Below are 12,103 nucleotides of genomic sequence, written 5' to 3' on the forward strand. Positions count from 1 at the left end.
TTTTTAAAAGAACCATTGTCAAGATGGACGCACAGTTAGACACAATGAACATTTTCATTGATAGAACAAAACGTATTTTATTCATCGTTCCATCTGAGCTGTCTCACTGAAGTGGACATAAATACTATTATATATTTCATGTAGCTGTCAGCCATGTGACACTGTACACACTGCTTTTGTGTGTGTGTGCTGTGTGTAACTTTGGAGTCCATTTGGAGGTTGCGGACAGAACGAGATATCGCTTTATGCTCATTCCGTCTCTCATTTCTCGACAATTGTGTCCGACATGCACTGAAATGACTGCATTGATCCTGCCATTCATACATAATGCAGAAGGAAAAAAAAGAATGAAACGCATATAGCAGGACGGCCACCTGTGTGGAGTTTGCATGTTCTCCCCGGGCCTTCGTGGGTTTTCTCCGGGTACTCCGGTTTCCTCCCACATTCCAAAGACATGCATGGTAGGCTGATTGGACACTCTAAATTGCCCCTAGGTATGAGCGTGAGCGTGAGTGGTTGTTTGTCTTCTTGTGCCCTGCGATTGGCTGGCCACCAATTCAGGGTGTCCCATGCCCCTGGCCCAAAGTCAGCTGGGATAGGCTCCAGCACCCCCCGCAACCCTAGTGAGGATAAAGCGGTTCAGAAAATGAGATGAGATGCATACAGCAGTGATATCGTATCAGTTCAATAGCATGTAGCTAAAGCGGCAGAAGGGATCTCGGTAGTATTGTGTATAGCCTACTGATGAAAATGCATGTAAGGTTTAGAAATTGCGAGGAAAGTTGTGTTCCAGAAACGAACCAATAAAAAAAGTGTTTTTTTTCCATTCTTTTGTGATTTCACATCGAATCAGACATGCAAAGTCACAAAGTGTGACCGCTGAAGCAGTTCCGGTGTGCCATCAATTTATCCATCCATCCATCCATTCTTTCATCCCACACTTTTTGCCTACACTCTGCTGACGTTTCCGTGGATTTTCCTTGTGCGCATTTGGAAGACATTTCAACATACCAAACACACACTCAAACAATAGATGAAACCTGAGCGCTACGGACAGACGTAAAACATTCAAAAACGAGATTCGCTTTCCATCAAAATGAGAATTTCGGGAGTAAGTAAATAGTTAAAAACAATGTCAGATTAAAAAAAAACATTTTTGTGTTTGTAAATTGCTCAAGATATTTTCGACAAGAGTCAAACTACGATGCAACTTTGATTTCCAGATTTTTCTAAACATATTTAAATGAATAAGATTTCTTAGATTTTTCAAGCATGTTTAGAGACGTTTTGGGCCAATCTTCGATCTTTTTAACCAATTACAACCAATTATACAACTACATAAGTTAAACATTTTTTAGACATACTTGTTAAATCTCAGTAGAGCAAAAATCTTCAACTTACTCCCTTTTTTGTTAACCATCTTTAAAGCAATAACAAATTTATGATACAACCTTATTTGATTTATGACCAAGTGTTGCCAGTGCATTTTTTGTTTGGAATTAAAATCAATTCTAACGATTTTCAGCTTTGTCTAAAAAAAAAAAAAAAACTAGAGATAAACACGCACGCACGTATAACAAACACACCTCTCATCTGGTACAAGAAAAAAAACGAACACGGAACAGCGCGATCTACCGAATCCTCAATCTCGCACACACGCACGCAGCCATCGTCTTCCCGCTGCACTTCCCTGCACGGCCAGCCGGGGGCGCTACTGCAACGATGCAGTAGGAGAGGAAGAAGTCGTTTCTGCGTACTTTCCTCCTGCGTCAGTTTGCATCCGAGCGCTTGGGCACAGGAGGGTGGCGTGAAGACATCACTTTTTCTTAGTGGGTTTTTCCGAGCGCTTGGCTTCCGCTTTACCGCCACGATCCGAGCGCTCCGCCCTATCTTTGTCCCGTCCCCTGTCCCTCTCCTTGTCTTTTTCCGGCTTTTCCGCTTTCTCGGCTCTGTCCGATCGCTCGCCGCCGCGCTCCGAGCCGGCCTTGCTTCCGTCGCGCCGCGTCCCCTCGTCGGTGGATGAGGTAGTTGCTTGGGGCTGGCCCCACTTGGCCATCTCCTCGTGTTCCGAGATGCTACTGCCAATGCTGCCCACCCACGTCTTCAAGTCCTCCTGACACCACCGGGAAAAAAAAAATCAGATATCAGTTTCTGTAAAGTGACGCTTTTGCGTTAAAAAACAAACAAACAAAAAACTCAAATCTCACCTCATCCTTAGCGTGGAATAAGAACTCACTGCCCTCCTTTGTCCTGTTAGCATGGTAGAAAAAACAGTGTTATTTAGCTCAGGCAAATGATAGTAAAAGATTTGAGACTGGTTTGGTCCGGATCAACAAACTTGGAACAGAAATAATTTAAAACTTTTTCAAATATACTAAAGAATTGTCAAAGACTTAAAAAGCAAATAAGTCTCATTTCATCTCATTTTCTGAACCGCTTAACCGATAAGTCTTCAAAGAGTTTTTAGGCAAACCTACATTTGAAAATATGTTTTACACAGAATAAATGAAGAGTTGAAAAATAATTTTTGGGACCAAATTAGGAGGCTTTAAAGAAAGTGAATCAATTTTTCTTCTTAATCCATTAAATGCATGCAAGTGCTGAATCGAAAAGGTTTTCATTTTTGCCTCCAGATTTTTAGGAATAGTTTAGATCACACGTGTCAAAGTGATGGCCCGGGGGCCAAATCTGGCCCGCAGCATCATTTTGTGTGGCCCGGGAAAGTAAATCGTGAGTGCCGACTTTCTGTTTTAGGATCAAATTAAAATGAAGAGTATAGATTAATATTAAATTTCCTGATTTTCTCCCTTTTAAATCAATAATTGTAATTTTTTTAATCTTTTTTTTTCAGTGTTTTAGTCCAAAAATCATTTCGTAAAATCTAAAAATATAAAAAAAGCTAAAATAAACATTGTTTTAGATCTATAAAAAACTGAATATTCAGGGCTTTTAATCCAGTTCTTTTAATCCATTTATATATAAAAAATCTAAATATTATATCTAAAATGGTCTGGCCCACGTGAAATCAAGTTGACGTTAAAGCAGCCCGCGAACCAACACCCTTGGTTTTGATCTATTTTATTTCTAAATTGACGTCTGAAAAGAGTCTGAGATTTCTAGATGGATCGATGAATCTGTAAATCCATTTTTTTTTAAACAAGACTCTACACATGCTTTCTGGCTAACGAAATAGACCTTAAAGACTTTTATTTGAATAAAAAACTGACGACACTAAAAGGACCAAAAGTCTACTGACAATTACACAAAATGGATTACTCGTCACAATTTCGAGCGGAGACGAGTATGTGCTCTTACTTAAGCGTGAAGACATTCTTCTTCTTCTTGTATCCGTTGGTGACATCACAGTGGCAGTGCGCGAGGTTGAGCGTGGGCTCGTTGTTGTACGCCGTGGCAGTGTTTTTAGCATCCTTGTAGAAACCCAACTCGCCTTTGCTCAGCACACAGTACAGGTTCACCCAAGACCTGCTGAGGTGGGTCGGTGGAGGGGGAGAAGAGATGAGAGGGGGTGGAGAGGAGACGAGTTAGATGTCGGTGCAGAAGAGCTGCTGCTAAAACAACACCTCACTCACCTGAGCTTACAAGTAGGCGGGCAAGAAGGGCCAACACCAACAAGGGAGGAGAAAACACACTGCAGAACGACACAAGACGGACGCCAAACGGGGGAAGGGGAAACGTGCAAGGTGCAGGGGGGGGCTACATACACTTTGGGGTAAAGCTAGGGGTATTTTAAATAGGACTTACCTTAAAGGTGATGAGTAGTCAGCAGCAGCCAGCGGCAGCGAGGGTGGAGGCAAACGGGAGGAACATTGATCAGGAGAATTGTCAAAAAGAACATTTTTACAACCACCGAGCTGCACACTTAAGACATGTCAACACATACTGTCATCGATGATTGACAGGTGAAGGTCGACTTGGACTGCTTTTCAATGCAATGTAGAAGACACACCCACAACCTTCTTTTTTGCACTGTCAGGGTTGCCAGAAATGTCCTTCCGGGCATCGTGACCCCGAAGACCCACCTGTTAGTGCTCTTCTTCAGACTCTCGATGTCCAGCTTGCGGAAGAGAAAGCCCTCGTGGTGTGCGCTGAGCGTGGGTGGCTGGGGTGCGGCGGGGCCGCTTTGCGCTGGCGCCGAGCGGGATCGCCGCGTGGTCTCTCCCGACTCTTTGGGACGTGGCCGGCGCCGCGGTTTGGGTCTGTCCCGGGCTCGGGGCCTGTCGGGACGGGAAGACTTCTCTGGTACGCCGTTCGCCAGGCGAGAAATCTCGCCTCGAGCCTGAGGAGAGGATGCAACATATTTTAATACAGTGAACAGGACAGGTTAAAAAAAGGAACAATAATAATAATCAGCAGTGTTCAAAATAATTAATTTATTCCCTAATAATTTAGATATCTTTAGCCTAGTACCACAATTGGCGAAACAACTTTATATTTATTAGAAAATAAGCAAAAAAATAGGGAAAAAAATGACCGGTGTGTCGTGGTTACTGTTTTTTCAATAAGAAAAAAAGTTTACACAGACAAAGAATAGGCAACATTTAAAGCAAATATATCAGTCTTTTTTTAATGTATATTGTAGCGGGGCAGTTAAAAAGTACTAAACTAAAAAGTGATGGATTTTGAACACAATTATTTTTTAATTGCTGTATTTTGAAGAAACTGTCTCAATATCTAACCTGTGCTGCTTCTCTTTCCTGAAGCTGCTCCACTATTTCCGCCATTGTGGTTCTTCTCTCCCTGCAGAAAAAAAAGTGCAAAAAGGCAAACCTGAAACACCGATAAATATCCACAGCTCAAGCGACTTTAGAGACGCATTAGTATGGCGATCAAAAGACGGGGGAAACATTTTACCCTCCTCCCGAGCGTCTGTCCGAATGCTCCTTGCCGGTGTCGCGCTCGCTGGATTCCTGCCTCTCCGACCGGTGGCGGTCTCGCTCCCTCATGCGACCGTCGTGGCTTCCGTGTCCTTCCTGCTCGCTGGACGTCTGCCTCTCCAGAGTCCGCCGCTCCCGTCGCTCGGCGTGTTCCCGCCACACCTCCTGAGGGAGCTCGTTCTTGCGGGCCTGGAGGAGCTGCTCGCCGGAAAGCCGCCGCTCCAGCCGCCCGCCGTGAGTCTGGACCTGCGGCTCGGGGTTAGTCCCGGAGGCTCGGGGCCCTCCGTGGAGCCGGTCGCGGCCGGGTTCCTGGAGGACCACCTCGGCCATCACGGCCACCTCGGCTCGCTCCGTCGTCATCTCCCTGCCTCTCTCCCGGGCCTTCTCCAGCCGGCTGGCTACCAGAAGCGGTGTCACGGCGTCGTCGAGGTGTTTGATTTTGGGTTGGCGGAGGTACGGCGACGGCTTGGCGTCCACTTCCACCTGAACAAAAGTGATCGCAGTTAATGGCTTATGGAAGAAGCATTTTGATCCACTGAAATAATAGAAAAATGGCTTCCTTTTTTTTAAAGCACAACTTAACATTAAAGCACAGTAACTACCCGAATTACAAAAATAAAAATAAATTGAAAAGAAGTCAGCAATTTTAACCTTGGGCTGAAGGTGACCGGGTGCCTTCCCGCTACTTTCTCGCACTTGATTAGCCGAGACCAACATGGCGGCCGTCGCAACGGACAAGATGGACGAACGGGCGGGATGTCGGACCGCCGAGGGGGATGGCGTAGGGGTGGCGGGCGAGGGGGAGGGCGGCGTGCTGGCCTCGTTCTGCTCGTAGATGGTCTGTCTCATGACCGGTGAGAGGGGAAGGCGCGGGAGGCTGGAAGGGGGAGCCGGCGACGCGTCCTGAGGATCCAGGAAGACTTTACGGCCCAGCAGAGGCGTCGCTGGTTGTTTGCCTTGCTCGGCTTTCACTTTTTCCACCTGCACAAACAATACAAACACTTTCAAACGTACCACTAACAGAAGTAGAAACCAACAATTTCAAGTATTCCACTTTCAAACCCAAATGCTCTATTTGAAAGCCAAAGTGAATTTCGGACACAGTCTAAAATCCCCTTTATTAAAAACGTATTCATTGCTTTAGCCCTGACTTGACACCCAAGACTTAAGACCCCGACCCCGTCTTAAAACCCAGATTTGAAATCCTTACTTTTAAAAGTGAAAACAAGTTTAAAACCCTGATTGAAAAACACCAACCGAGGCTGAAAACACATATTAACCCTAATCAAAGTCAGCTGTCGACCGGCTTCCACTTGGAATTGGTGACCCCCAACTAGAGCATTACCGTGGTCAAGCGTCTGAGAGAGCTGAAGCGCTCTTCCCAGGTGGCGGCGGCTTTGCGAAAGGCCTCGTGTCTTCGAATGAGTTGCTCCACCTCGTCCACGCTGCCTCCCAGCTCCTTGCTGCTGACCAGCGGCTCCTGCGCCGTGAGCCACGCCTCCGCCACTACGGCTTCCTGAGCAAACTGGTGGACCTCTAGCACTGGTCGGAGCACATCCAAAATGGTTCCACGTGGAAGAGCGTGAAATAAATTTAGAGAGTCGTGACGAAGAAGCCTTACGTTAGTTAGACTTTACTTGTGGGTAATTGCGTGCTTACATTGCTGCAGTGCCTCCCAGTGTTTGTCCCACTTCTCGGAAAGCTCCTGTTGCTTAGCGACCACCTGGTCCAGCTTTTCCTTGATCTGCGCTCAAAAATCATCAACGTTATCATCAGCCACGGCCAGCATCGTCGTCTTCTGACGTTTTGTGCTCGGGACTGATCCAAGCTTTCTCATTAAAAACCAAGCTGTGAAACATGCTGAACTCCAGATTCAAAGTTTGGGAGTGCTGAAACACTGTTGTGTACAAGACTTAGTAAATCAAGTATGGAGGGGTGACCTGGTGAGCTGCGGGGTTTCTCGCCGCCAGCAGCATCTTTCCCACGTCGATACATTCCACCACATTCTGACTGCGGGCATCCACTTCGTTCCTCAGACTCTGGTGATAGTTCATCAAAACTTCCACGGACGATACGTCCCTGAACACACCGCAAGATGCCGATCTCTAAGTACACTAACAATGCAAACACAAAAGTGATGAGAATACCTTGGCTTCTCTCCCGTGTCGATCTGGCAGAGAATGGAGTCCATCCACATGAGCTGATCACGGGCCATTCCAAAGAACCTGAGTTTGTCCGCCTCGGTGGTGATCTGCAGCCGACAGTCGTCGCAGTAGGCCAGCAGCTCTTTCCAGCACTGCAGCACCTGATGTTCACTGCACGCGATGGCTTCCGCCTTGTCACCGGCATAAACCGTCCTCAACTGGGCTGCACTTTCCTGAAGCTGGCGCACCTGACGAGAGACAATGCCTTAAGAATCCAGGCACGGAAGATCCTTACCCTTTTTACTGTTACGTGCTACGATCACACATTTTTGCATGCGAGTCTGATTTCGATGATCTGCCGATTCCGAGTCTCGATTTGATACCACTGAAATGTATTAAGGAGGGAAATAAAACCACATCTATTTTTTTTTGCCTCCAACTTGAACAACGCTATTCCAACAGCCATAAAAAGGCTTATTAGTCCAGCAGTGGTGTCAACAAAGTGGGAAAAAAATATTCAAAGAAAATAGTTATCGTTACAAATCAGTTGTGTAGCACAATAATGTTGCAAAAAATTACTTTTAAATATTTGGTTTTGCACAAATTTATATTTAAAAAAATGAAGTTGGTCGTGATAAAATGAGCTATTTTGATTAGGATCTTCTTGACTTTTCGACCATCTTTGGAAATGTCCTATTATTCTATATTCTTTTTCTATAAGTTTGTTTCATTGGTGTAAATACCTATATGTGTGTACAAATGGCAGCCAATGAGATAATACTTAAAAAAATAAAAATAAAAATAAAAATCCCTGATTCCGATCGGAAATCGAGCCCGGTCACCTGTCTGTATCGGGGACATCTGTATTTGCTGTACCTGCGTGACCAGCAGTTGGATGTCCTGCTCAAAGCCGTGCAGCAGTCTCTGCAGCGTGCCGGTGTTGGCCGTGCTTGTCTGATGACTACGCACCTCCGGTAACCTGCGGTGTTTGTCTTCGATCTGTGACAGAACCTGTAAACGACACATTCACCATTGCTTTCAGGGTTTAATCCTCGTTTTTTTTTCTTCCGGTCTACACACGGTGTCTTCAATTGTCCTCAATTTCTTTGCAAAAACATCGATCAGCGAATTGCCCTCACCTCTCGGCAATCGGCGAAGAACTTGTGCAGTTGATGGGAGGCAGCCAACATCTGCGCCCGCGTCTCCATCAACTCCAGGAGTTCAGCCCATGATTCGTTGACGCCGTCCTTCCATTCGGCGATGACGGCGGCCTCGGCGTGGCCGTAGTCGATCAGTTCGTCCACCATCTGGTTGACGGCCGTCACGCGTTCCTGACCCGTGCTGCCCGTCTCTGACGCAAACTCCGTGAACTTCTCCTGGAGCAACTGGAAAAAGATATTTGTTCCCGTTTTGTGTCATTCTCTTACCTTTAGGGGGGCAATGCGGCGGATGTGTGCAAACTTACGCTGACGTGCTCAAAGTCCTGTCCCAGCTCAGGCGAACTGGCCACCACCTCCCGCTGGGCGATCCACTGTTCCAGCTCGTCCACCTCACGATTGAGCTGGTAAAGCCAGTACTGCTGCTCCAGGCGACTCTTGCGCTCCTCGACCAGGTCCTTCAGCGAGACGTACAAACGGTCCATCTGTGACTGTCGCCTGCTGATCTGCTCGCTGTAGCAGAAACAGAATAGGTCACGTCGTCTTGTTTACTTAAAAGTGTACGGCACTTTGACACATTTCAGCTTTTCCTAAATGTTTCCAAAGTCTCTTCAGTCATTTAAAAAGTCTCAAGAACATCATTTAATTGCTATTCTATGCCTTAAAAGTTTAAAGTCCATTTGTTAATGTAAAAAGACTATAAAGAAACTACACAAATCCAGTTTTTCAGTTTCTGAAATGTGTTACATTACGCACATAAGTGTCAATAGATGATTCTGTTGGCCTATTAAAATCCCTAAAAACTGTTGAGTTGGTCTAAAATGTTTTGAAATATTTTCTACTTGGTCCGCAAAGTATTATAATTCATATTCAGCTAATGTAGGAAATCTCAAAAGACTCTCCAATTGGTGCAAAAAAATCTATACAATCTTGAAAGTCTCAAAAGACTATTTTTTTTAATTTATTATTATTATTATTTTTTTTAACTTCATTTTTTACTAATGTTTCTACAAGAGCCCAAAAATGTTTCAGGTTCTAATATTGAAAGACTTTTCCATTTTATAGTGGTTTTCAAAAATTTGATCTTGTCAAAGAAAAAAGTTGTCATTGAAGAGTTTAAATGTTAATGTTTGTGTGAGCTAACCAATCAGGGTGTCCCATTTCCAGTAGCTGACGACACTGCTGAGACAGCAGCCCGATGGTTTCGGCGTAGTCCTCAATGGTCTGTTCCAGGACCAGGTGCTTCTTCAACAACTGCAAGGTGCTCGGCTCGTCCTGGACGAGAACCGAGGTGACGCTTTAACAATGGAACCTCTGACGAGGCCCATTAAACGGGGTGGGTCCGTTGAGTCTCGGATGTACCGGGCGGCCGTAAGATGGGCGTTTTCTTTCTGACCTTTCCTTTCTCCTCGTTCATCATGTTCAGCTCCTGCTCGCTGAGCCAGGCTTCCACCTCGGCCGTATCAAAGTAGTACTGTTGCGCCTGGTACATGGCGTCCAGCATCAGCTGCCGGCGTTCCGTCTCCGTCCATAACAGCGCCCAAAGCTGGGTGAGCTGCTCGTGGCCCGCCCGCACGGCGTGGGCCTCGGGGCTGCGGACTGAGGCAAAGATGGCTGCGCGCTCCAAGACCTCCTCCACATGGCCGAGGTGGCCCTGAATTTCCCTTTGCAGAGTCTGTGAAAAGAAAAGAAAAAGGGAAAGGCTAGCTTTAGAGCTACAAAGGCCACATAGGCCACACAGGTGGGCTAGGCTGTTTTAAAAGACCTTGCAAAAATCTTATTTCTTAATGAAACATCAGTAAAAAAATAGCTAATTTTAAGGTTCATTTTAAATGGTATTATTTATTATGGTGATATTTAGTGACCAATAATGAAGTTATTAAGAAATGAAGTATTCTTTTTTGCTATTGAGACATGAGATAAACCCAAAAAAGTAAAATACAATAAAATGATAAAATATGGAATCATTCATTTTATCTTTGAGTAAAAATTTAGTTATCTATTGTATTAAAACAGAGATAAATGGCTATTGTGTTTAAATGTTTTATCTTTTTAAGATTTTGAAATAATATATATCGAAAAATGCATTTGGATGGACCCATTTTGTATAAAAATAAAAATAATGAATTAAAACTTCTAAATTTAGAAAGGACTCTCACACCTCCATCAAAGACGAGACCCCGCGAAACGGAGATTCCGATGGGCCCACCTGGTTCTTCTTCATGAGTTGCTGCACCGACTGCAAGGAGGAACCATGTTCCTGACTCATGGCCAGTGGGAGGCGCTCCTGCACCCACAACTACAAGACAAAAGGACACATCAATCACAATAGTAAATCTGTTTTACATGGATGAGGAACCCTCTGATTCCCAGTTTGATCAATCTTCCCATTAAAGCCATATTATTCATAGGTTCATAGGTCCAGACACGACACAGTCATAATATAACACTCACCATCTCATCCTCCAGGTCTCGTCCCACTTGGTGCACCTCCTTGGAGGCAAGAAGCAGGCGTCTGCGTTCCTTGAGAGGTTCTATCAGGCGGACCATGCGAGCCTCAACTGCCGCCTGCTGTTCGGCCACCGTCTCCTTCGTTCGCGTCTGTTGCGGCACGGCGGCCGCCTGAGCCTGCAGCGCACCGACCTCCTGGTACCACTCCTCCATTTGGCACTCCATGCCCTGAAGGCACGGGTACAAAAAACAGATTGATAGGTGTGCTATGCCATGGTAGAGAGGGGTGAACATGCTTGGTTGTCATTAGAAGAAAAAAAACAAATGGTGGTACCAACCTGCAGTTTTTTAAGCTGCCTGTTAACACTAGCCAAATCACGACCACGGTCCACGTAGGCCAGCTGGCCCTCCATCTGACCCAGCCTCTGGTCCAGACTACGGTAGCTCTGAGCCAAAAGGTCTGCCTTGTTGGCCTGGAAGAGCTGCCGGGCCTTGGCCTGGGTGGTGCTCTCCAGGTCCAGCCAACATTCGCGGATCTCCTCCAGCTTCTGACGCACCAGTGGGCTCAGCTCAGGCTTCTCCTGGATCAAGTGCCGGCCCTCCTGTGGTACCCCAATGTCACACGTCAATGGAAAGGACTGTAGTATGCCTTATGGGATTGGATTCTTAGAATTAAGACAAGAGCAAAACAGATGCACGTTTAGAAGTGCGAGGGCGGGTGGGTTTTCGCGTGTATGTGTGAAGGGGGCTGCTGATGAAAGGGAGAGAGTATGGTACTCAGGATTGGGGGAGGGGCGGGGAGGGCAGGGCAGAAAATGTACCATTATATCACCGATGCACACACTCACAAATACACCTGCTCCCCCCATTCCCCTAACCAAATGCAGCTCACTGCAAAAAAATAAATAATAAATAACAGCAAATCAGTATCATTAAGAACAAAAAATCCTAAAAAGTCAAATTGTATTTATTTACTTGGGAATCAAATATTAAGAAGCAGTTTCGTGTTCACCACCCCTGTCCTATTAGCGGCACATAAACTCAACTAGTTATACAAGGTCGTCTGATTTATGTGACAGCTAATATCACACTTATTCTGAATATGGAGCTAACGCGCGACGATAAATGCACAATTTGAGGAAGAAAAAAACCCTAAAGGGTGTATAAAGTTTGTTTTGTTTGTTTGTTTGTTGTCCATCATCTGTGAGTAGATGAGAGCCAGCGCGAAACACAGATGGAATTGGGTAAATAAGATGGTCATCTGACAGAAGCTACCAGGAAGTAATCTGTGCGTGTCAGACAGACATCTGCTAGCCCTGCTAGTAGCTCATGTGTCAATATTTACCCACGAGTGTGAAAACCCATCATCATTCATGACAAATCTTGGCTCTTGACATGAAAAAAAAACAAAAAACTGTTGCTTTTAACACAATTGGTCAAGAGAAGTGAGTGTTAA

At 45.4% G+C, this 12,103-nt stretch overlaps 1 protein-coding gene across 5 annotated transcripts in view; it reads right to left on the bottom strand.

Annotated features, from left to right (window-relative positions):
• Positions 1-61: 61 nt before the first annotated feature.
• The window catches only part of sptbn4b (spectrin, beta, non-erythrocytic 4b), a 31,265-nt gene continuing 19,223 nt past the window's right edge, over positions 62-12,103 (bottom strand). For 4 of the 5 annotated variants that reach the window (XM_077612132.1, XM_077612134.1, XM_077612136.1 and 1 more), the window contains 19 exons: positions 10,986-11,249; positions 10,651-10,875; positions 10,406-10,495; positions 9,593-9,871; positions 9,341-9,471; positions 8,505-8,709; positions 8,179-8,424; positions 7,916-8,050; positions 7,043-7,287; positions 6,836-6,974; positions 6,555-6,639; positions 6,241-6,437; positions 5,547-5,876; positions 4,873-5,378; positions 4,698-4,758; positions 4,041-4,297; positions 3,316-3,486; positions 2,208-2,250; positions 62-2,113 (listed from right to left, as the gene is read on the bottom strand). In XM_077612132.1, the coding sequence (XP_077468258.1) occupies positions 1,817-2,113; positions 2,208-2,250; positions 3,316-3,486; positions 4,041-4,297; positions 4,698-4,758; positions 4,873-5,378; positions 5,547-5,876; positions 6,241-6,437; positions 6,555-6,639; positions 6,836-6,974; positions 7,043-7,287; positions 7,916-8,050; positions 8,179-8,424; positions 8,505-8,709; positions 9,341-9,471; positions 9,593-9,871; positions 10,406-10,495; positions 10,651-10,875; positions 10,986-11,249 (3,906 nt within the window). In that variant the 3' untranslated portion in view covers positions 62-1,816. The remainder of the gene's footprint in view (positions 2,114-2,207; positions 2,251-3,315; positions 3,487-4,040; positions 4,298-4,697; positions 4,759-4,872; positions 5,379-5,546; positions 5,877-6,240; positions 6,438-6,554; positions 6,640-6,835; positions 6,975-7,042; positions 7,288-7,915; positions 8,051-8,178; positions 8,425-8,504; positions 8,710-9,340; positions 9,472-9,592; positions 9,872-10,405; positions 10,496-10,650; positions 10,876-10,985; positions 11,250-12,103) is intronic. The other variant, XM_077612133.1, reaches the window with a different exon arrangement.

Source organism: Stigmatopora argus, chromosome 10, assembly GCF_051989625.1.
Source record: "Stigmatopora argus isolate UIUO_Sarg chromosome 10, RoL_Sarg_1.0, whole genome shotgun sequence".
NCBI classification, from domain to species: Eukaryota; Metazoa; Chordata; class Actinopteri; order Syngnathiformes; family Syngnathidae; genus Stigmatopora; species Stigmatopora argus.